The sequence below is a fragment of the Oncorhynchus tshawytscha genome, unplaced genomic scaffold (assembly GCF_018296145.1).
Source record: "Oncorhynchus tshawytscha isolate Ot180627B unplaced genomic scaffold, Otsh_v2.0 Un_contig_5624_pilon_pilon, whole genome shotgun sequence".
In the NCBI taxonomy this organism is placed as follows: Eukaryota; Metazoa; Chordata; class Actinopteri; order Salmoniformes; family Salmonidae; genus Oncorhynchus; species Oncorhynchus tshawytscha.
Window position 1 is genome coordinate 30,433 of NW_024609145.1, and position 26,189 is coordinate 56,621.

Below are 26,189 nucleotides of genomic sequence, written 5' to 3' on the forward strand. Positions count from 1 at the left end.
TTGTTTTTTTGGGTTATCTATACAGAAAATACTATGATTTGTTTACTTCATGGTATTCAAAATAATGTACATGTCTATATGCTCAAAACATGTCACTACATCTTTAGACGTCACCATGGGGATAAGCCAATTTGCAGTATAAATTACTTAAATATGTTTCTTGTTAAATAAAACAAACAAAGTATTATTTCTTATTTGAAAGTGTTTTATGTGGTGCCAAAGTCCAGGGACAGCATTAACACCACAATCCAATAATGACCCGGTTACTATTGGGGAATGGAACCAGAGAGGAAGCTTGTGTTACCTTTCTCACACCACTACAGTATTCATTCTTTATTGTTAGAGCTCAATATATGCCCAGGATTATATTCAGGCTCAGACTGTTGAAATGCCCTGTTGATTATGTAAACAGTCTTGTAGAACTCTGGTATTGATGGTGCAGTTTAGGGCGTCATTGTTATGAATGCTCAGAGTAACAGAGCTATGAACTCTCTTGTCGAATGGAACCAGAGAGGAAGCTGCATTACCCTTTCCATCCCCATTGTTCAGAGTGGAAGAGCTGTGAACTCGTCTGTGATGGAACACATCTACCACAACCTTTCCTATTGTGTTAGTCAGCACCACAGCATTTTAGGAAGCCATTGTTCAAAATGTGTTCATATGTAATATTACAATGGGAGGGGGTGTGGCCTGCACAGAGGAGAACCAGGAAGTTGACCTCAGACTTCTATTTAGAACTGGGATCAGCGAAACTGGAAGACTGCAGTCAAACACTGGAGCTGAATGTCAACATTATAGATGAGGAGAAGATTGGGAAATCTGTTGTTCATGGTAAGAGCAGGTTCTATCTATAATTTATCTTGATAATTTAGACGTCCATACATTATGACCCAGTCTATTGTTAGGTTGAATTCTGTCATTCTGACATCCAATTCTCTTCATAGCTTTTGAACGAGGAAAATGTGGAATTGTAATTTGGGATACTTTGTGAATTGACTGGAATTGACGCTAACAGTTGCTAATCCTTTTGATAGTGAGCGGGGGATGACATTGCTAACAATTTTCAAAGGGAAGTTGGTTTTGAAGTTTCTGTCCTATGTCTGAGAGATTAAGAAAGATCAGTAAAACATATATATGTTTACCTGTATTTAACCCCTTTTTTCAATATATATGTCTCAACATAAAACATTTAAAAAACTTGTACCTGCTACCTTCAGACACTAGTGGGGATCCTAGAGCAAAATGTACTTGTGAGTCTCACCTTGTAGGCTACAGACAGAAGTTAGTGTCTCCTGGTCTGACAAACAACACTGCAGCTCTGCCACCTTCCACCACAGATGCGGAAGGCTGACATCAGCGGATGTGTTGAATTGAGACACAGCCAATTCAAAAATACATCTCTAGCTGAAACAGAAGGCTTTTGATGGGGATTTTTCATTATTAAGCTAATTTGATTTCGACGGGGATGCGGACATTGACTCTTGGGTTTTTTAAAGCACACCAGCATATACATAAAGAAGAGATGCTGGTAACACTTCCTTTCATGAGGTCCTTATTATAGGCTCTAATTAATAATTGCCAGCAATATACCCCCCTTCTAGCTAGCCTCTGAAGCTAAGCAGGGTTGGTCCTGGTCGGTCTCTGGATGGGAAAACAGATGCTGCTGGAAGTGGTGTTGGAGGGCCAGCAGGAGGCAGTCTTTCCTCTGGTATAAAATAAAAATCATAATGCCCCAGGACAGTGATTGGAGACATTTCCCTGTGTGCCATCTTTCGGGTGGGACCTTAAACGGGTACCCTGACTCTCTGCGGTCACTATATATATCCCAAGCCACTATTCATAAGAGTAGGGGTGTTTACCCCAGGGTCCTGGCTAAATTCCCAATCTGGCCCTCATACCATCATGGCCACCTTAATCATCCCTAGCTTCCAATTGGCTCATTCATCCCCCCTCCTCTCCACTGTAACTATTCCCCAGGTTGTTGCTGTAAATGAGAATGTGTTCTCAGTCAATTTACCTGGTAAATAAATATAGATATAATTACTGAAACCATCTGGGTTTACTTGGTTGAGCTTTCAAAAACAGATCTAAAATGAGTCTCATCCCAGATGAGGAATACGACACTTTCAAAGCACATGTAATGTTTGCCTAAATACAATGTAATTTCGAGTTCTTACACAGGATTTAGCTAGTTAAAATTAAGTGTATCTTTAGGAGTAATTAATGTGTATCTATACAGTACATTACCCACCCTGACAACCTGGCCCTCAATTTAAAGCTTGTGAAAATGACATCCAAGTGGGAGAACAAATACACTAGTACAACACAGAGTATATTTAATATCTGCACAAGTACAATGTAATTACTAGGTGTTACACAGGATTTGGCCAGTAATAATGAAGTCTATCTGGTGGGGTGCTACTTGTAATTACAGGGAACCAATAGCCAGTGGTGGGGAAAGTACCCAGTTGTTATACTTCAGTAAAAGTAAAGATACCTTATTAATTGTAAAAGTGAAAGTCATCTAGTAAAATACTTGAGTCAAAGTATAAGGGTTTTAAATATACTTAAGTATCAAAAGCAAAAAATATTAGTCACATTCCTTATATTAAACGAACCAGATGGCACAATTGTAAACCAAATAAATTACAATTAAAAAAAATTCAAAACATGATTTAATAGCCAGGGGCACACCAACACTAAGACAATTTACAAACAAAGCATTTATGTTTAGTAAGTCCACCGACCTGGATGACCAGGGTTGTTCTCTTGGTAACTGTGTGAATTGGACCATTTTCCTGTCGTGCTAAGCATTCGGAATGAAATGAGTACTTTTGGTTGTCATGGAAAATGTATTGAGTAAAAAGTTAATTATTTTCTTTAGAACAGGGGTCGAAAAGGTCAGTGTGCAAAATTTTGACATGATACTATAGATTGACGCGAAAAAAAAGTGTTATAGGTGAGACAGAAACGTCAAGACAGGAGAGAGAAAGGTACGTTTAACATGCAATTTGTTTAGTTTTCTTTTGGGGATACATGAATTCTGCTGAACGATTTAGCATAGGAAGTTAGTTAGCATTTTGGCCTGCTAGCTAACTGCAGTGCCATAACTGTAGCTAGCAAACGTTTGCGTTATTGTTCGGCCTGCTAACTAGTTACCATATCACATTGTGCAGAATATACTTTCCATGTAGTATGTTGAGTTTTGTTTGGATTAGCTAGGTAGCTTTCTAACCTTGACTAGCTACTGTAGCTTGCTAAATTTCCTAACCTGAAACTGACAAATAGCTATGATATGGTCGCTACTCGCTAGCTAGCTGGGCTCACCTTTGTGTGAAGCTAGCCACAATAACGATTATCCACATCAGTGGAATTTACGGCTCGCCTTCACAATAAAAGTCACCCATTGGAAACAACAGGGTGTGGTCAATCTTGGGTTAGTTATACAAATCTTTCGTGTTAGCATGCACTTTTATAGCTAGCTGGACAACAGTATAACTAGTTAGCAAGGCATAGCTAGCTATAGGCTTAAACCATGGAAAGCATGATGATGATAACTACTATAGGGTAATGTAGTGTCTAAATTGTCATACATTCTTCTCCACCACAAATTTCCACAAGGTCTCAGACTCCAGGATGGGAAATGCTTACCAGAAAGAAACATATGACAACAGAGACAGAGTTATTGATTTCCATTGTTATTTGTAACATTAAAAAGGAGAAAAAGACAATCCCGTTTTTCTAAATTAGCTACAGTGCATTGGAAAGTATTTAGACCCCTTTAACTTTTTCCACATTTGTTACTTTATAGCCTTATTCCAAAATGTATTAAATAAAACGTTTTCCTCAGCAATCTACACACAATACCCCATAATACCAATGAAAACACGTTTTTAGAAATGTTTACAAAAAAACCCACATTTAAACAGAAATACTTATTTACATAAGTATTCAGACCCTTTGCTATCAGACTTGAAATTGAGCTCTGGTGCATCCTGTTTCCATTGATTATCCTTGAGATGTTTCTACAACTTGATTGGAGTCCAGCTGTGGTAAATTCAATTGATTGGACATGATTTGGAAAGGCACACACCTGTCTATTTCAGGTCCCAAAGTTGACAGTAGATGTCAGAGAGATTCTTGATGAAAACCTGCTCCAGAGCGCTCAGGACTTCAGACTGGGGTGAAGGTTCACCTGCCAACGGGACAACGACCCTAAACACACAGCCAAGACAACGCAGGAGTGGCTTCTGGACAATTCTCGTAATGTCCTTGAGTGGCCCAGCCAGAGCCCGGCCACTGCTTGGAGCCTGGTTCCTGTCTAGGTTTCTTCCTAGGTTCCTTCCTTCTAGGGAGTTTTTACTACCACTGTGCTTCTGCATTGCTTGCTCTTTGGGGTTTTGGTCTCGGTACCTGCACCCTCAGCGGAGTCACCGAACACCGGAAGCATCCGTTTTTCAGGGAAAAGGCAGAGAGGAAGTCAAAGCCTGAAAACCGCAAGCTTGTGGTGTTTATTTTACGCCTGATACGTTAGGTTAGGGTATCTGTAAAGCACTTAATGACAACTGCAGATGTAAAAAGGGCTTTATAAAATACATTTGATTGACATGTGTATCACACCAACTGACTGGTTCTTCTGATGTTGTTCACACATGAGACCATGTTGACACATTCTCTACATCCAGAGAGCAACAGCAGGAAGGTCCCAGAGCTAAGAGGTCTCACCACTGCCCACATTGAGATTTTCCCAATTCTATCAAAGCTAAAAATACACCTAAAAATAGACACAGGAGAGAATCTGTATCCCTGCTCTGACTGTGGGAAGACCCGGCAAAATATCAAGGGATCTGACAGTTCAACACTGGAGAGAAGCCCTACTCCTGTTCTGACTGTGAGAATATTTTCTCTCAGCAGAGCAACATAAGAACACTCCAATGTATACACACAGGAGAGAAGTTTACTCCTGCTCTGACCGTTGGAAGACTTTCTCTCAACATGGCCACTTAAAAAGACACCAACATGTACATAAATGGGAGAAACCTCATCTGTTGTCTGACTAGTGAAGAAGAATGCCAAGCGTGTGCAAAGCTGTCATCAAGTCAAAGGGTGGCTACTTTGAAGAATCTCAAATATAAAATATATTTTCATTTTTTTAACACCTTTTTGGTTACTACATGATTCCATATGTGCTATTTAATAGTTTTGATGTCTTCACTATTATTATACAATGTAGAAAATAAGAAAACTAAAGGAACCCTGGAAAGGGTAGGTATGTCCAAACTTTTGACTGGTACTGTATATCTGTATTTATCTACTCAATACATGTCATGACACCTCTACACACTGAGACAAGCCAAGTTGCTTGTCACCAATATTCTCTAAATCAAATCAAGGATGACTGTTTAACAGTCTTATGGCCTGGAGATAGAAGCAGTTTCATTCTCTTGGTACCAGCTTTGATGCACCTGTACTGTCTTCGCCTTCAAGATGGTGGCAGGGTGAACAGGCCGTGGCTCTGGTGGCTGAGGTTCTTGATGATCTTCTTGGCCTTCCACAGAGATCATCTACAATGCATGTGTAATGGGTTGAAAACTTAGACACTTAAACAGACACCCCTTTCGTTTTTTAAACCAAGTTTTATTTGTGTAGCTAATCAATCTCACTTTTATATTCTACATGATTTAGCAGAAGTTAGTCCATCAATCCAATAGATGTCTCTGTTGCACTTTGGTAGTGTGGGGAACAGGAAGTTCCGGTAGGCGCACACCATTCTTTAGAATTTAGAAAACGTTTAAACTGTGCTGTCCGTTTCTCTTTATTACTACAGGTATGTAATAGCACGTTTAAACTGTCTAATATCGAAATAATGTAATAACATGCTAGGTAACACCCGTCAAGGTATTATCACGTTTGGGAAAGGTTTTGTTGCCAAACCGATTGAGTGAAGAATGTGCAAAACAAATATATTAAAAGCGCACGATGCGGAGCCCACCACGCGTTCATTTGTGAGGCTTTGCAGGTTCGTATATAGCTCTGGGTTTTGCCTGGGGATGTTCAGAACGAAAACGTTTTGGAAAGTTGCAGATTGAAGTGCTCTGAATAGAACTGACATGATTCCTTGGAATCAGAGGCATGCTTGTTCTACATAATACATTTGTTCTGATCGTGGCCAACGTCTCCGTCCTGCTGGAAACAACCCTGGTAGTCGCTTGTCCCTACCTATGTGAAGTTAGCGACAATAACGATTAGCCACAATAGTGGGATTTGCGGTTCCCCCTCAAAATAAAAGTTCCTCATTGAAAGTAACGCAAACGGATACAAAATAGTGCAATCATGACATACTGGACTAGATAACGCTAAACATGATTTGAATGTTGTTACTTAATTTAATACAATAATGAATTTGTTTCATTGAGTCCCATCGGGCGGTCGCACAATTGGCCCAGCGGCGTCGAGGTTTGGCCGGTCTTGGTCGTCATTGTGAATAAGAATATGTTTTCTTTTAACTGACTTGCCTTGTTAAAAAATGTAATTAAAAAGTTTGAAAATAACCAGAAAAAAACGTTGAAATCACACTGTGGAGGTATTAGACCACACATTTGCATTGGGGGCATTCATATATGCACTTATGAATCGGGTTGGATTGTGCACCCATGAAACCTGTGACACCAACAGAAAACTATTATCAAGAGTTTTCACAAATTCTTAGCTGTTATTGCAGGACTTTGACTGAAAAATCACCTTCCCAGTCAGTCTATTGCAGGGGCACTCCAGTACTTTTTCAGAAGGTCCGGTCACACAAATTTCCTAGGTGGCAACGGTCCGGATGGATATTGTCATTTATTGGCGTTGTAACAAACCCCTAACTTGCAACCCCAAAATCTTAACAGCCCTCCTCTTAGCAGAGAAAACATTTAGCTGTTTTAAAGCTAATTTCCTGCAATCCTAAACCTGTCAGTGTCTTTTTTTACCAGGGTTCGTATCCCAAAGGCAAAAATTAGGGGGTCCGTATTCACCCCATTCTGGATCCGGACCGAGGTCCACCAGTTGAGTATGGAGGGTATTTTGTTTGTGTTGGACATTCATATTGCACTCTACAGCCTTACCTATGGATTGTTCAGCCTACTCAGTGACACCCACAGAACACAACTATGTAGAGTTTACACAAATATTAGCATCTCAGCTCTATTGCAGGACTCTGAAACCTCTGTTGACTGGGAGTTGAACCCTGTCAGCTAAATTGTCATGATAATCAGTGGTTTCAAGTTTCTCCGTACATTTTTGACGAGATGATCATAGCAAAAAAATTATACTTCTACATTTCCCACTATGTAAACACATTGATTCTCATTGCAAATCAGCTCAGGATAACTCCTGATAAAGTTGGGTAGCTGATGGGTCTATTCAGCGCTTAAATAGACACATTTATTAATCACAGGAACCAGGACTAATAAAGCCAATGCAACAGAAAGGGTCAATTTAATAGACTTGAAAGCCAAACATTAGACCTGACCAAATCTGAACCAATCACTCAGATATCATTAGGCAGGTTTTCATTGACTCGGGTGCATTCAACAAAGCAATGTGGTAAAAACATTATTTGCGACATGTGTAATGGAAACGGCAGATATAGGAGAAATGTTTTAATGCTCGACAACATTTTTATCTGTTTGACGGGTGGATGTTTCTTTTGTTTCAGTTTCTTTATTCTGTCAAATGAGAATGAAAACAGTGTTTGTTGAATAAATTATGATTGCTGAATCATTTTGACAGTACGAGGTGCGTCATTACGTACAACTGTTTTTATCAGCACAAGATAGTTAAATGGAAACAACCTAGTGGGCAATTGTCTGATCTATTTTCTATTCAAACTTTTTCTACATGTCAACAAAAAACAATCACTGGATAACTTCTTGGAAACATAGCTACTGTTTCACAAGATTGGAAAGCACAGTACAGTAGAGTACAGGAAGAAAAGTAACAGTTAGTTCAGTAGAGTACAACAGTACAGAGTACAGTACAGTATAAAGTATTGTACTTTACTCTAATGTTCTCCATTGGGGCTGGACGATATGGACCAAAAAATCATACAGCTGTATCTTCAGTTTTCAAACTTCTGGGCATTTCAAGATATCTACATTTAGTTTTTCTCTAAATAAGCGTTGTACAATTAAAGGTCAAATACACTGCCTTTCTAACAGTCAATAATCAAATGAATTCAGCGCTTGTGGTTGTTATATTTAGGCTAAATAAAAGCCTTCCACAACCATAAGACCAACTAATCATTTATTATTTTATATAAAAATAGTTTAACATGCTTTTGTGTTGTTGTTGCAATAATCACTGATCTGGCTTTCAAGTCTATTAAATTGACCCTTTCTGTAATACAAATGTAACTACTAATGACTAACTTATTGTAGGCATTATAGAACATTAACACATGTCTCATCAACAATCTCTCAAGCCCACGTGCTAGTGACTAGCCAGCTAATCTTTATATTTCAAGTTTAGCCAACTTGGATCTATTTGCTAACAAGGCTGAACATTTGAATTGTTATGAACACATCCTTCTGTCTGTCTCCAACTGTTTGAAAAGCTTGTTAGCCTGTCTGCTTTGTTCAGATGTTAAATCAAGGGGCCAACCTTATTTCTCAGAATGAGAACGAGTTGCCAGTTCCTTACAGGGCATTCGGAAAGTATTCAGACCCCTTCCCCTTTTCCACATTTTGTTACGTTAGCCTTATTCTAAAATGGATTCAATTACATTTTTCCTCAATCTACACACAATATGCCATAATGACAAAGCGAAAACAGATTTTTAGATTTGTTTGCAAAAATAACAGCCGCTTTATTTACATAAGTATTCGGACCCTTTGCTATGAGACTTCAAATTGAGCTCAGGTGCATCCTGTTTCCATTGATCATCCTTGACATGTTTCTACAACTTGATTGTTGTCCACCTGTGGTAAATTCAATTGATTGGACATGATTTGGAAAGGCACACGCCTGTTTATATAAGGTCCCACAGTTAACAGTGCATGTCAGAGCAAAAACCAAGCCATGAGGTCAAATGATTTGTCTGTAGAGATTTGAGACAGGATTGACTCTTCCTAGAGCTCACCGCCCGGCCAAACTGAATAATCGGGTAGAAGGGCCTTGGTCAGGGAGGTGACCAAGAACCCAATGGTCACTCTGACAGAGCTCCAGCGTTCCTCTGTGGAGATGGGAGAACCTTCCAGAAGGACAACCATCTCTGCAGCGCTTCACCAGTCAGCACTTTATGGTAGCGTGTCCAGACGGAAGCCACTCCTTAATAAAAGGCACATGACCTCAGTAAAAGGCACATGACAGACCACTTGGAGTTTGCCAAACGACGACTAAAGGTCTCGGACCATGAGAAATAATATTCTCTGGTCTGATGAAACACATCTGGAGAAAACCTGGCACCATCCCTACGGTGAAGCATGGTGGTGGCATCATCATGCTGTGGGGATGTTTTTCAGAGGCAGGGACTGGGAGACAGGATCGAGGGGAAAATGAATGGAGCAAATTACAAAGAGATCCTTAATGAAAACCTTCCAAGGTCCTCAGACTGGGGTGAAGGTTCACCTTCCAACAGGACAATGACCCTAAGCACACAGCCAAGACAACACAGCCAGATCGAACATCCCTGGAGAGACCTGAAAATGGATGTTTAGCGATGCTCACCATCCAACCTGACAGAGCTTGAGAGGAAATGCAGAGAAGAATGAGAGAAACTCCCCAAATACAGGTGTGCCATGTAGAGGTCGACCGATTATGAGTTTAACGCCGATACCGATTATTGGAGGGCCAAAAAAAAAGCAGATATAGATTAATCGGACAATTTAAAAAAAAAAATATATATATATATATATATATATATAATATAAGTAATAATGACAATTACAACAATACTGAATGAACAATTAACACTTTTATTAACTTCATATAATACATAAATAAAATATATTTAGTCTCAACTACATAATGAAACATGCTCAATGTTGTTTAAATAATGCAAAAACACTTTGTTGGAGAAGAAAGTAAAATTGCAATATGTGCCATGTAAAAAAGCTAACGTTTAAGTTCCTTGCTCAGAACATGAGAACATATGAAAGCTGGTGGTTCAATATTCTCAGTTAAGAAGTTTTAGGTTGTAGTTATTATAAGAATTATGAAGCGTTGACTATTTCTCTCTATACCATTTGTATTTCATATACCTTTGACTATTGGATGTTCTAATAGGCACTTTAGTATTGCCTGCCTAATCTCAGGAGTTGATAGGCTTGATGTCATTAACAGTGCTGTGAAGCAAGCATTGCCAAGAGCTGCTGGCAAACGTAGTAAAGTTTGAATGAATGCTTATGAGCCTGCTGCTGCCTACCACCGCTCAGTCAGACTGACCTATCAAATCATAGACTTCATTATAATAAACACAGAAATGCAAGCCGTTGGTCATTAAAATGGTAAAATCCGGAAACAATCATTTCGAAAACAAAACGTTTATTCTTTCAGGGAAATACGAAACCGTTCCGTATTTTATTGAACAACCCTAAGTCTAAATATTGCTGTTACATTGAACAACCTTCAATGTTAAGTCATAATTATGTAAAATTCTGGCAAATTAGTTTGCAACGAGCCAGACGGCCCAAACGGCCCTGCGCAATGAACGCCAGAGAAGTGACACAATTTCCCTAGTTAGTATTGCCTGCTAACATTAATTTATTTTAACTAAATATGCAGGTTTAAAAAAAAAATTGACTTCTGGTATTGATTTTAAGAAAGGCATTGATGTTTATGGTTAGGTATATTCGTGCAACGATTGTACTTTTGTTGCAAATCATCCCCCGTTTGGCGAAGTAGGCTGTGATTCGATGATAATTAACAGGCACCGCATTGATTATATGCCACGCAGGACAAACTAGTAATATCATCAACCATGTGTAGTTAACTAGTGATTATGTGAAGATTGATTGGTTTTTATAAGATAAGTTTAATGCTAGCTAGCAACTTATCTTGGCTCCTTGCTGCACTCGTGTAAACAGGTGGTCAGCCTGCCACGCAGTTTCCTTGTGGAATGCAATGTAATCAGTCCAAAAATGCCGATTACAATTTTTATGAAAACTTGAAATCGTCCCTAATTAATCGGCCATGCCGATTAATCAGTCGACCTCTAGTGCCACGCTTGTAGCGTCATACACAAGAAGACTTGAGGCTGTAATCGCTGCCAAAGTTGCTTCAAAAAAGTACTGAGTGAATGGTCTGAATACGTAAGTAAATGTGATATTTCAGTTAAATTTTTAATACATTTGCAAAAAATGGTAAAAACATGTTTTTGCTTTGTCATTATAGGGTATCGTCTGTAGATTGGCGAGGGGGAAAACAATTGAATCCATTTTATAATAAGGCTGTAACGTAACAAAATGTGGAGAAGTCAAGGGGTCTGAATACTTTCTGAATGCTCTGTGTGTGAATTTAGGAAATCTACTATAGGTTTAGTGCATTTACGTCGCATAGACTAATTTATAGTGTGAACCTTGTGTCTAATTTGAAATTAATTGAATGGTTTGTCAATGCTTAGGTACCTGATCTAATATAGTTTGAGAATTAAGAAAGTGCCAGAATTTAAGACTAACTTTTGTGTCCGTTTCTCTTTATTACTACTGGCCAACTCAGATTAAATCTGAGGTTTGTAACATCAACAGTGAGGACAAACCCAGCCTGCCTCTCTCCTTCCACACTGAATCCAAACCTACGGTCACTGGGTCCTGATTGTGACAGTGGAGCCCAGTTTGCGCTGCAGGATCCAGAGATGACATCAGTGAAGCTGGAAGACTGCAGTCAAACACTGGAGCTGAATGTCAACATTAAAGATGAAGAAGAGGAGGAGAAGATTAGGACAACTGTTAGTCATGGTAAGAGCAGGTTCTATTTATAAGTTATCTTCATAAATTAGACCTCCATAAGTTATGACCCAGTCTATTGATAGGTTGAATTCTGTAATTCTGACATTACACATCCCTGAACAACTGAGCTATCTGGAGTGATCAGAGAGTTGACTAAAGAAGTGAAGTAGACAAACTGCCAGTGTTTTAAAGCTCTATGAAATGAGTCTGTGTAGTTACTAACCCTTGTGATAGTGAGTGGAGGATGATCATTGATTATGACGCATAATATTCACCCCTTATGCCCATTTTTTGCCCTCAACTGTTGAACAGCTTTTAGAGCTGACCCCATTTAGTCAACTGGTCGATTGTTTGGTGGATAGATGTTGGTCGACCAAGCTTTTTTTAGCCGAGCAGTGGCAAATATATACAGTGCTGCTTGAAAGTCTGTGAACCCCTTGTGCAATTAGAGATTTTTTTTTGTTTTTACCATGAAATCTTCATTTAATCAGAACCAGTCTTTTGATCTGACATGACAAGTTTATTAATACCAATACCATATGTTGGTGTAGAGGAAATCATGTGTGTAGTGGAAAAATAATATTAAAAAGGAATTAGTGCAGGTGCAAAAATAAGTGAACCCCAAGTTGCATTGGTTAAATCAAGTAGCTAAGTAGATTCAGGTGGGTAAATAATTGGGTACCAAATGAACCAATCAAAGGAGAGATCGTTAGGAAAGAGTTTGTGCGGGACTCTGACAGAGATAAGAAACCTGGTCAGTTATGTGTTACCCATCCAGGTGAATGCAAAGCACACCATGCAGAGAGGAAAGGAGATCTCAGAAGACAACAGGACGAGGGTAGTTGGAACACATCAGTCTGGGGAAGGCTATAATATCATCTCAAAAAGATTTGAGCTCCTTCAGTTCACTGTGAGGTAAACAATTTACGTTTGGAAAGCATTTAACATGACAGCAACTCGGGCCTAGAAGTGGACAGACACCCTTCCAAAATATCCCCAAGAGCCACAAGAACGATAATAAATCAGGTAAAAGCCAACCCAAAAACATAACATCTAGAGATTTGCAAACCTCCCTTGCTGCATCTCAGGTAACTGTGCTTCAACAGTAAGAACACTGAATCCAAATGGGAGGGTTGCTAGGAAGAAGCCTCTGCTGTCACACAAGAACCAAACTGCCCATCTTAACTTTGCCAGAGACCACCTGGACAAACCTGAAGATTTCTGGAAGTCCATTCTCTGGACTGATGGGTCCAAATCAACACTGCCTACCGCCAAAATAACCTTATCCCCAAAAGTCAAGCATGATGGTGTCGTGTCTTTGGCTATGCCGGATTAAGTGATATGACATGCTTTTCTATAAAATAATTTCTCCGTAATTAATATTACCTGATTGAGGTAATCATGTAAATGTAATTAACTAGAGAGTCGGGGCACCACAAAATAATATTTATAGAGCTGTTATCTTCTGAATAAACTCTTAAAGACCTAGTAATATTTTTCATCAATAGCAGTCAATATTAATCGTCACCTTAATTCAGTCTCATCTGAAAGTTGTAAATTCTTGGTTATCTTCACGAACCCAGGCTAACAAGTTGAATCAGCGATACAAAATTGGGTTTAATTATTTATTTACTAAATACCTAATTAAATCACACAGAATTACACATACACATCATTAATCATAACTTGATTACAAATTACGTCATAAAGGAAAACGTCCCTAGCGGGCGGGACAGATATGACAGCTTGTTACACAAAAGAAAAGGGGCTGGGTTTGAGTGAAAGAGCGGGAAGACTGAGTAACAAAGGGATACGCTGTGCTATCGTAAATACAGTACCTTATGCATTCTAAATTACCACCCATTTGGAAAAGGAAAATGCAATAAATATTTACTCTGAGCTGCGCCTCAGTAGGTTGGTGGTAGATGGAAGGCCGTGTTGCCAAACCGAGTCCTTTGAAGAATGTCTCTGGTGGTCAATTGGATATGTTGTAGTAATGTCGTTGTGTGATAGACGGGATACTCTGTCTGTTCCTTCCTAACCCTCGTTTGCAGCTGCTGTTGCTAACTCAACGGCTAGGAGGTATCACTTCTGTAGTGAATAAGAGTTCAAAGTTCATACCATTCGCAACCAAAGCTCACGCTGATGTTGGCTTCGTTCTGTAGTTATTATCTGAACCATTCTGACATTGGACCGTCGTCCTCACATCCTCGGAACAGCAGGTTATATTGTCGTCAAGGCTTTATATAGGAAGGGAGAGGAGGGCGTGTTTGAAAAGTTTTATAGCCCATGTCCCTTCACAGGGGCGGGCCACTGATTGAGCAGAGCCCTAACCTTATTAAAACCCAAATCTCACATTTTAGAAGATAAAATCACATTTCATCCCATCACGAATAATTTCATATTCAAACATTTAAATTGAACAACAATTCCATGTGAATCCGATAACTCTGATGTGTAGACTTTCCACTGTAGAGTTTATGTCATCTTATCATTGATGAGAATGTCTCAGATGACAACTGAAATGACATCATATTCATTAACCTCTTGATTCTAGCCATCCCGGATCCGGGATCGTGAATACAGCCTCAAGCTCATTACCATAACGCAACGTTAACTATTCATGAAAATCGCAAATGAAATGAAATAAATATATTTGCTCTCAAGCTTAGCCTTTTGTTAACAACACTGTCATCTCAGATTTTCAAAATATGCTTTTGAACCATAGCTAAACAAGCATTTGTGTAACAGTATTGATAGCCTAGCATAGCATTAACCCTGGCATTCAGCATGCAACATTTTCACAAAAACAAGAAAAGCATTCAAATAAAATCATTTACCTTTGAAGAACTTCAGATGTTTTCAATGAGGAGACTCTCAGTTAGATAGCAAATGTTCAGTTTTTACAAAAAGATTATTTGTGTAGACAAATCGCTCCGTTTTCTTCATCACGTTTGGGTAAGAAAAAACCCGAAAATTAAGTCGTTAAAACGCGAACTTTTTTCCAAATTAACTCCATAATATCGACAGAAACATGGCAAACGTTGTTTAGAATCAATCCTCAAGGTGTTTTTCACATATCTATTCGATGATAAGTCATTCGTGGCAGTTTACTTTCTCCTCTGAAGAAATGGAACGCGCATGGACCTGGAGATTACGCAATAATTTCGACGCAGGACACCGGGCGGACACCTGGTAAATGTAGTCTCTTATGGTCAATCTTCCAATGATATGCCTACAAATACGTCACAATGCTGCAGACACCTTGGGGAAACGACAGAAAGGGCAGGCTCATTCCTGGTGCATTCACAGCCATATAAGGACACATTGGAACACAGCGCCTTCAGAATCTGGGGCATTTCCTGTATGAAATTTCATCTTGGTTTTGCCTGTAGCGTTAGTTCTGGGGGACTCACAGATAATATCTTTGCAGTTTTGGAAATGTCAGAGTTTTTTCTTTCCAAAGCTGTCAATTACATGCATAGTCGAGCATCTTTTCGTGACAAAATATCTTGTTTAAAATGGGAACGTTTTTTATCCAAAAATTAAAAGAGCGCCCCCTATCTCGAAGAAGTTGTACCACCGCATATGTTCAATTAACTCATTGGACAGGAAAAGGCGCAACTCTCGCGCACCATAATTTAAAAAAAAGTTGTATTAAGCAAGTTTAAAAGATTGCCGTTTGAAGGCCGAAACGTCAATCTTTTAAACTTGCTTAATTAAACTAAGAATGTTTCATGGTGAGCGAGTGTTGCGCATTTTCCCGAGGGCCCAGAATATTTTATACAATGTTGCAAGTTTGCTAGCACAGGCCAGACCAAATTAATAGAAGATACAATGTTTAAAGTTCCTTGCAGTCAGGCCATGCATAGCCAATGTGATTTATAGAATATTTATTTTCATAAGAAATATGTTCTACATGCAGGCTGCAGTGTTTTTATTGTTGGCTTTATGTAGGCTATCTTTACATATTGACAATGGCAATAGAAGTTACTTTTAGAATAGCATAATTTTAATATAGTTATAATTTATTTACATGACATTGATTTGAGATATAAAGACTATTATAAATTAAATTAAATGGTTCCACAAAAATGTGCAGACGAAAATCATAATGGGCACGCAGATCAGTAGAAATGGTACGATACCCTGGCACTCCAAATGGAAAAGGTTGCCGACCGCTGGTGTAGCCTGTTACCAGCAACTTCAGGAGAGTAATGGCAGAATCTGCGGAGAACAGCAGCAGCGGGGAGGAGAAGGGTGGGGTCTGGAACAGTTTTTTTTTCTTTCTGGTTAGGCTACATTGATCTCTGGCTCCCTCGAGTCATTTGTGTCTTTTCATTTTTAATTGCAGTGCTTAAAGCATCAGACAAGCTCAGTAGCCTACATAATAGTGGATTTTATTCAAACATAGGGTGTGTCTATATATGGAAAAATATATACTTTTTACATTTTCAACCAATTCATTGGTTGAAAGAACAGACGACTCTCGGTCAACCAGGATTTATTTTAGTCGGGGATGGCCCTAATAGCTTAATTCCCTTTTGTATTGAACTGCCTACTGATATGAAGTCATATGTACAGTACCAGTCAAAAGTCTGGACACAACTACTCATTCAAGGGTTTCTTTAGTTTTACTATTTTCCACATTGTAGAATAATAGTGAATACATCAAAACTATGAAATAACACATATGGAGTCGTGTAGTAACCAAAAAAGTGTTAAACAAATCTAAATATATTTGAGATTTGAGATTCTTCAAAGTAGCCCCCCTTTGACTTGATGACAGCTTTGCACACCAGCTTCAACCAGCTTCATGAGGAATGCTTTAACAAATGTCTTGAAGGAGCTCCCATGTATGCTGAGCACTTGTTGGCTGCTTTTCCTTCACTCTGCAGTCCAACTCATCCTAAACCATCTCAATTGAGTTGAGGTTGGGTGAATGTGGAGGCGAGGTCATCTGGTGCAGCACCTCATCACTCTCCTTGGTCAAATAACCCTTACACAGCCTGGAGGTGTGTTTTGGGTCATTGTCCTGTTGAAAAACAAATGATAGTCTCACTAAGCGCAAACTAGATGGGATGGCGTATCGCTGCAGAATGCTGGTTAAGTGTGCCATGAATTCTACAAAAATCACAGACCGTGTCACCAGCAAAGCACCATCACACCTCCTTCTCCATGCTTCATGGTGGGAACCACACATGCAGAGATCATCCGTTCACCTACTCTGCGTCTCACAAAGACACGGCAGTTGCAACAAAAATCTCAAATTAGGACTCCTCAGACCAAAGGACAGATTTCCACCAGTCTAATGTCCATTGCTCGTGTTTCTTGGCCCAAGCAAGTCTCTTCTTATTATTATTGTCTTTAGTAGTGGTTTCTTTGCAGCAATTCGACCATGAAGGCCTGATTCACGCAGTCTCCTCTGAACCGTTTATGTTGATGTGTCTGTTACTTGAACTCTGTGAAGCATTTATTTGGGCTGCAATCTGAGGTGCAGTTAACTCTAACTTATTCTCTGCAGCAGAGGTAACTCTGGGTCTTCCTTTCCTGTGGCTGTCCTCATGAGAGCCCAGTTTCATCATAGTGAGTGATGGTTTTTGCAACTGCACTTGAAGAAACTTTCAAAGTTCTTGAAATGTTACGCCTTGACTGACCTTCATGCCTTAAAGTAATGATGGACTGTTGTTTCTCTGTTTTATTTGAGCTGCAAGAGAAAGGTCACACATTCAGCTAGGAAGCTGGAGGTCATTTAGATGGTCTTCACAAGAGAGCAGCAGTTTATGTGCAAAGTTTCAGACTGATAACTTCAAGAATGAGCAAGCTACATGACATTTAGTATGAAGTCACCCAGGTATCCTTCACGATTGGCCCAAAACAATCAAATTTATTTATAAAGCCCTTCTTACATCAGCTGATGTCACAAAGTGACAGAAACCCAGCCTAAATCTCCAAACAGCAAGCAATGCAGGTGTAGAAGCACTGTGGCTAGGAAAAACTCCCTGGAAAGGCTGTAACCTAGGAAGAGTCCTCTTACAGGAGACGCGACAAGAATTGTGATCCATTGTCTCCATAAACAGAAGTGAAATATTTAAGATAAAGGCCAAGTTAGCAGCCAACACTGATCTAATGTCATAAGTGAACACACCACAAACCACACACAACGTAAAAAACAAACAAACAAAAAAAGGTACACACTATTTATAATTACAGTATTTAGAACACCCTCTACATAATATTGTGCTGCTGGTCCCAAGTCTCTTTCTGCTGTAAAGCACTTACCATCCTCTACTTGTAGGCAGAGAGAGCAGTAGTCAGACTAAGTGGGGGATGGAGGACTTGAATGTGGTCTCTTTGAAGTCAGTCTTTACCACACAAAAAAAGATCTGTAAGAATTCAAGTTTAGAGCTTATTTTATTGAACCTTTATTTTAGCATTACATCAAATATACAACAACACATCTATAAACATATTATTACCACTTATTACCATAAATATAAACATATATTATTACCACTTATTACCATAAATATAAACATATATTATTACCACTTATTACCATAAATATAAACATATATTATTACCACTTATTACCATAAATATAAACATATATTATTACCACCTAAGATGACCTGGGGTACTAGTGTAAGAAATAACACGTAAAAAAACAAAAACTAACTAAATATAAACATATATTATTAACACTTATTACCATAAATATAAACATATATTATTACCACTTATTACCATAAATATAAACATATATTATTACCACTTATTACCATAAATATAAACATATATTATTACCACTTATTACCATAAATATAAACATATATTATTACCACTTATTACCATAAATATAAACATATATTATTACCACTTATTACCATAAATAAACGTATATTATTACCACTTATTACCATAAATATAAACATATATTATTACCACTTATTACCATAAATATAAACATATATTATATAGAGTGGTGAACACTGGTGAAATGTGTACCAATTATTTGTTTCTTTTTTATATTAAACTTTATATTTAACTAGGCAAGTCAGTACAAATTCTTATTTACAATGACGCCTACCCCGGCCAAACCCAGACGCTGGGCCAATTGTGCTCTGTCCTATGGGACTCCCAATCACAGCCGGATGTGATGCAGCCTAGATTCAAACCAGGTACTGCAGTGTGTTAGACCACTGCGCCAGTCGGGAGCCCAATGTGTATTGGATGTTGACTTTGACATGTTGTGGCTTTTGGATTTACAATATAAAAGAATATAAAGACTCGTATTTCACTTACCAGTCTCAGGTAACGTTAGCGTCTATTTTCCCGATAGATTTCTGCTAGAATATCGTCCACAATCTGTATACCTGGATTTTTATTGAGCTTTTCCAGTATTAGTAGCCATATTGTAAGTTCAAAATTTGCAAAACACTTCGGTTTTCATAACTCACAGATATGCGTAACGCGCTTTGACATGTTCTTGCATTAATGTCCAAACGGAACTAGCCTCCTAGCGTGCTAGCTGAAAGATTGTGTGACGGACAAAGGGTTTCCACCTACTCTCGTAAAGCACAGCTTATTGGCTATCTAGCTAGCTTGGTTTCAAAACGATAGGTGGTAATTTGACAAAGACACAGTCAATCAAGTGAACACCAACCGTGTCATCGGCTTGCAATGATGCCGTATGGCCATGATGCCATCCTGGCTAAAACTGGTTTCCCAGTGGATTGACTGAATGCAGACTGATCTAACAAAGGCTGGTTACTTTCTCGAGTGTCTGAGGAATAAGCACAAATGTAATTTGACTGGTTGAAACAACGTTTTAGCGTTTGATTTTCACAGATTTCTTTCTTTGCAAGTTGAATGAGGGGAAATACAAAATCGATCGTGCATGCTACATGGACCTTTTTTAGGATATGAAAAAGGATTTTATCTAACCAAACAACACTATGTGTTATCTCTGGGACCCTTTGGATGACAAATCAGAGCAAGATTTCGGAATGTAAGTCAATATTTTACCTTCAGATGTGAATGTATCAAACCTGTCGGGGTGGAAATAGTGTTTTGTTGTTCTGCACTCTCCTCAAACAATAGAATGGCATTTTGTCGCTGTAATAGCTACTGTAAATTGGACAATGCAGTTTGATTAACAATAATTTAAGTTTTCTGCCCATATAAGACACCTATATGTACCTACATTCTCCCCCCCCCGCTAAAAAACACATTAACACATTATGCTAATTGAGTAACAACTGTCCCATAGACAGGACACCGATCCCTAACAAGTTTTAAGTTATCCCAGCATAAATCCTCATTAAATGTTCCGTTGTCCGTGGTACGTTTGCTTACACAAGCGCACATGCCAAGGGAAGGAAAACCAAGTATCCTGGTAGGCTGCAACCTGTTCAGAATGAGTCTGACGTCATCAGAGAATTTCCAGGTCAATGCCTGGAGGTCAGTAAGAATTTATGTCGACCTCAAGACACATGTTAAGAGGACCATAAAACTGGTGGGAGAGAGCGAAAGAGGGGAGGGGAAAGGGTGATGGGATCTGGCGCCTATGATCCTCACCCAAAAGGGCAAGTCATGACATGACCCAGTCTATTGCTAGGTTGAATTCTGTAGTTCTGACATCACACATCGCTGAGAAACTCCACACTGCACAACAAAGCTTGTGTTGTTCGTTTCAACTTCCCTCTGGGCATGAAAAGTTGCAGTAGAACTGTTTGATGGTGAACTGTTTAAATGAGAAGGTAATGTTATTTCATGCTACGGAGTCTTGAAGGGATGACACCAGTATTGTCAGCATTTGTTTTATTAACTGAGCTATCTGGAGTGCTCAGAGGATAGCCTAAAGAAGTGAAGTAGACAAACTGCCAGTTTTTTAAAAAGTTCTATGAAATGAGTCTGTGTAGTTACTAACCCCTGTGATAGTAAGTGGAGGATGATATGAAATGAGTCTGTGTAGTTACTAACCCTTGTGATAGTAAGTGGAGGATGATATGAAATGAGTCTGTGTAGTTACTAACCCTTGTGATAGTGAGTGGAGGATGATATGAAATGAGTCTGTGTAGTTACTAACCCTTGTGATAGTGAGTGGAGGATGATATGAAATGAGTCTGTGTAGTTACTAACCCTTGTGATAGTGAGTGGAGGATGATATGAAATGAGTCTGTGTAGTTACTAACCCTTGTGATAGTGAGTGGTTATGAAATGAGTCTGTGTAGTTACTAACCCTATGAAATGTGTTATAGTAGAGTGGAGGATGATATGAAATGAGTCTGTGTAGTTACTAACCCTTGTGATAGTGAGTGGAGGATGATATGAAATGAGTCTGTGTAGTTACTAACCCTTGTGATAGTGAGTGGAGGATGATATGAAATGAGTCTGTGTAGTTACTAACCCTTGTGATAGTGAGTGGAGGATGATATAACAACATTTTCATGACTTTTGACTCTTTTTAGCTTTCAACTCTTACCGACTTTTAGAATAGTTTTATTCCCCTTTTGTATTGCACAGCCTACTGACATGAATACATACAGTTGAAGTCGGAAGTTTACATACACCTTATACACCAAATACATTTAAACTCAGTTTTTCACAATTCCTGACATTTAATCCTAGTAAAAATTCCCTGTCTTAGGTCAGTTAGGATCACCACTTTATATTAAGAATGTGAAATGTCCGAATAATAATAGAGAGAATGATTTATTTCAGCTTTTATTTCTTTCATCACATTCCCAGTGGGTGAGAAGTTTACATACACTCAATTAGTATTTGGTAGCATTGCCTTTAAATTGTTTAACTTGGGTCAAACATTTCGGGTAGCCTTCCACAAGCTTCCCACAATATGTTGGGTAAATTTTGGCCCATTCCTCCTGACAGAGCTGGTGTAACTGAGTCAGGCTTGTAGGCCTCCTTGCTCGCACACACACTTTTCAGTTCTGCCCAAAAATGTTCAATAGGTTTGAGGTCAGGGCTTTGTGATGGCCACTCCAATACCTTGACTTTGTTGTCCTTAAGCCATTTTGCCACAACTTTGGAAGTATGCTTGGGGTCATTGTCCATTTGGAAGACCCATTTGCGAACAAGCTTTTACTTCCTGACTGTGATGTCTTGAGATGTTGCTTCAGTATATCCACATAATTTTCCTCCCTCATGATGCCATCTATTTTGTGAAGTGCACCAGCCCCTCTTGCAGCAAAGCACCCCGCAACATGATGCTGCCACCCCCGTTCCTCACGGTTGGGATGGTGTTCTTCAGCTTGCAAACCCCCCCCCCCTTTTTCCTCCAAACATAACGATGGTCATTATGGCCAAACAGTTCCATTTTTTTTTCATCAGACCAGAGGACATTTCTCCAAAAAGTACAATCTTTGTCCCCATGTGCAGTTGCAAACCGTAGTCTGGCTTTTTTTTATGGTGGTTTTGGAGCAGTGGCTTCTTCCTTGCTGAGCGGCCTTTCAGGTTATGTCGATATAGGACTCTTTCTACTGTGAATATAGATACTTTTGTACCTGTTTCCTCCAGCATCTTCACAAGGTCCTTTGCTGTTGTTCTGGGATTGATTTGCACTTTTCGCACCAAAGTACATTCATCTCTAGGAGACCGAACGCATCTCCTTCCTGTGCGGTATGACGGTTGCGTGGTCCCATGCTGTTTATACCTGCGTACTATTGTTTGTACAGATGAACGTTGTACAAACGCCCAGGCGTTTGGAAATTTCTTCCAAGGATGAACCAGACTTGTAGAGGTCTACAATTTGTTTTGTGAGGTCTTGGCTGATTTCTTTTGATTTTCCCATGATGTCAAGCAAAGAGGCAGAGAGTTTCAAGGTAGGCCTTAAAATACATCCACAGGTACACCTCCAATTGACTCAAATTATGTAAATTAGCCTATCAGAAGCTTCTAAAGCCATGACATAATTTTCTGGAATTTTCCAAGCTGTTTAAAGGTACAGTCAACTTCGTGTATGTAAACTTCTGACCCACTAATTGTGATACAGAAAATTATAAGTGAAATAATCTGTCTGAAAACAATTGTTGGAAAAATTACTTGTGTCATGTACAAAGTAGATGTCCTAACCGACTTGCCAAAACTATAGTTTGTTAACAAGAAATTTGTGGAGTGGTTGAAAAATGAGTTTTAATGACTCCAACCTAAGTGTATGTAAACTTCTGACTTCAACTGTATGTCACCCGGTACAGCCAGAAGTGGCCACCCCTTTGAGCCTGGTTCCTCTCTGTTTCTTCCAAGGTTCCTATTTTCTAGGGGAGTTCTCGTGGCCACTGTGCTTCTACATCTGCATTGCTTGCTCTTTGGGGAATTTGGGTGGGTTTCTGTAGAACACTTTGTTACAACTGATGTAAAAAGGGCTTCATAATATACATTTGATTGACATGAATATCACACCAACTGACTGGTTCTTCTGGTGTTGTTCACACAGGAGACCACGTTGAGACATACTCTACATCCAGAGAGCAACATCAGGAAGATCACAGAGCTAGGAGGTCTCACCACTGCCCACATTGTGAGGAGATTTTCCCACTTCCATCAAAACTAAAAATACACCTAAAAATACACACAGGAGAAAAGCCTTACTCCTGCTCTGACTGTGGGGCGAGTTTCTCTCGACTGGGCACCTTAAAACAACATGAACGTATACACACAGGAGAGAAGCCTTACTCCTGCTCCGACTGTGTAAAATGCTTCACAACATCAACTGAGCTAAAAGTTCATCAGAGAACACATACAGGAGAGAAGCCTTACTCCTGCTCTGACTGTGGGGCGAGGTTCTCTCAACTAGGCAACTTAAAACAACATGAACGTATACACACAGGAGAGAAGCCTTACTCCTGCCCTGACTGTGTAAAATGCTTCACAACAATAACTGAGCTAATAGTTCACCAAAGAACACACACAGGAGAGAAGCCTTACTCCTGCTCTGTCTGTGGGGCGAGTTTCTCTCGACTGGGCACCTTAAAACAACATGAACGTATACACACAGGAGAGAAGCCTTACTTCTGCTCTGACTGTGGAAAGAGTTTCTCTCAACTGGGCCACTTAAAAAGACATGAACGTATACATACAGAAGTGAAACCTTACTCCTGCTCTGACTGTGTAAAATGTTTCAAAACATCAACTGAGCTAAAAGTTCATCATGGAACACACACAGGAGAGAAGCCTTACTCCTGCTCTGACTGTGTAAAATGCTTTACAACATCAACTGAGCTAAAAGTTCACCAAAGAACACACACAGGAGAGAAGCCTTACTTCTGCTCTGACTGTGGGGCAAGGTTCTCTCGACTGGGCACCTTAAAACAACATGAACGTACACACACAGGAGTGAAGCCTTACTACTGCTCTGACTGTGGAAAGAGTTTCTCTCGACTGGGTAACTTAAAACAACATGAACGTATGCACACAGGAGAGAAGCCTTACTCCTGCTCTGACTGTGGGGCGAGTTTCTCTCATCCGGGCACCTTAAAACAACATGAACGTATACACACAGGAGAGAAGCCTTACTCCTGCTCTGACTGTGTAAAATGCTTCACAACATCAAATGAGCTAATAGTTCATCAAAGAACACACACAGGAGAGAAGCCTTACTCCTGCTCTGACTGTGGAAAGAGTTTCTCTCAACTGGGTGACTTAAAAAGACATGAACGTATACACACAGGAGAGAAGCCTTTCTACTGCTCTGACTGTGGGGCGAGTTTCTCTCATCCGGGCACCTTAAAACAACATGAACGTATACACACAGGAGAGAAGCCTTACTCCTGCTCTGACTGTGGGGCGAGTTTCTCTCGACTGGGCACCTTAAAACAACATGAACGTATACACACAGGATAGAAGCCTTACTCCTGCTCTGACTGTGGAAAGAGTTTCTCTCAACTGGGTCATTTCAAAAGACACCAAGGTATACATGAAGGAGAGAAGCCTCATCAGTTCTCTCAGACCAGCTAAGATTAGACACTCCACTTAATTGTCATGTCATTAAATAATTGGCAACGTTGAATTGGATCAAATGAAGAAAGCGTAGAATGCTCTATTGTAATCCTATACAGTTGAAGTCAGAAGTTAACATACTTAGGTTGGAGTCATTAAAACTCGTTTTTCAACCACTCCACAAATTTCTTGTTAACAAACTATAGTTTTGGCAAGTCGGTTAGGACATCTTCTTTGTACACGACACAAGTCATTTTTCCAGCAATTGTTTACAGACAGATTATATCACTTATAATTCACTGTATTACAATTCCAGTGGGTCAGAAGTTTACATACACTAAGTTGACTGTGCCTTTAAATAGCTTGGAAAATTTCCAAAAATGATTTCATGGCTTTAGAAGCTTCTGATAGGCTAATTTACATCATTTTAATCAATTGGAGGTGTACCTGTTGATGTATTTCAAGGCATACCTTCAAACTCAGTGCCTCTTTGCTTGATATCATGGGAAAATCAAAAGAAATCAGCCAAGACCCCAGAAAAACTATTGTAGACCTCCACAAGTCTGGTTCATCCTTGGGAGCAATTTCCAAACGCCTGAAGGTAACAGGTTCATTTGTACAAAAAATAGTATGCAAGTATAAACACCATGGGACCACGCAGCCATCTGTCACCTAGAGATGAACATACAGCAAAGGACCTTGTGAAGATGCTGGAGGAAACGGGTACAAAAGTATCTTTGTCCACAGTCAAATGAGTCTGGTTTGCAACTGCACATGGGGACAAAGATTGTACTTTTTTGAGAAATTTCCTCTGTTCTGATAAAACAAAAATATAACTGTTTGGCAATAATGACTATCATTATGTTTGGAGGAAAAAGGGTGAGGCTTGCAAGCCGAAGAACACCATCCCAACCGTGAAGCACGGGGGTGGCAGCATCATGTTGTGGGGGTGGCAGCATCATGTTGTGGGGGTGCGTGGCTACAGGAGGAAATGGTGCACTTCACAAAATAGAAAATTATGTGGATATATTGAAGCAACATCTCAAGACATCAGTCAGGATGTTAAAGCTTGGTCGCAAATGGGTCTTCTAAATGGACAATGACCCCAAGCATACTACCAAAGTTGTGGCAACATGGCTTAAGGACAACAAAGTCAAGGTATTGGAGTGGCCATCACAAAGCCCTGACCTCAATCCTATAGAACATTTTTGGTCAGAACTGAAAAAGATTGCGCGAGCAAGGAGGCCTACAAACCTGACTCAGTTACACCAGCTCTGTCAGGGGGAACGGGCCAAAATTCACCCA

The 26,189-nt window shown here is 39.5% G+C and overlaps 2 protein-coding genes across 8 annotated transcripts in view; both read left to right on the forward strand.

Annotated features, from left to right (window-relative positions):
• Positions 1-26,189, forward strand: part of LOC112241223 (gastrula zinc finger protein XlCGF52.1-like) — an 85,117-nt gene that overhangs the window by 26,416 nt on the left and 32,512 nt on the right. The window contains exon 1 of one of the 7 annotated variants that reach the window (XM_042314329.1): positions 11,803-11,936. The exons of the other annotated variants lie outside the window; for them this stretch is intronic. The gene's annotated coding sequence lies outside the window, so the exon portion shown is untranslated. Of the gene's footprint in view, positions 1-11,802; positions 11,937-26,189 lie in introns of those variants that run through there. 7 annotated transcript variants of the gene reach the window in all.
• On the forward strand, positions 11,805-25,001 carry LOC121844332 (zinc finger protein 883-like). The gene is made up of 2 exons (XM_042314337.1): positions 11,805-11,936; positions 23,383-25,001. The coding sequence occupies exons 1-2, from the start codon at positions 11,834-11,836 to the stop codon at positions 24,786-24,788; spliced, it is 1,509 nt and encodes a 502-aa protein (XP_042170271.1). The 5' UTR covers positions 11,805-11,833; the 3' UTR covers positions 24,789-25,001.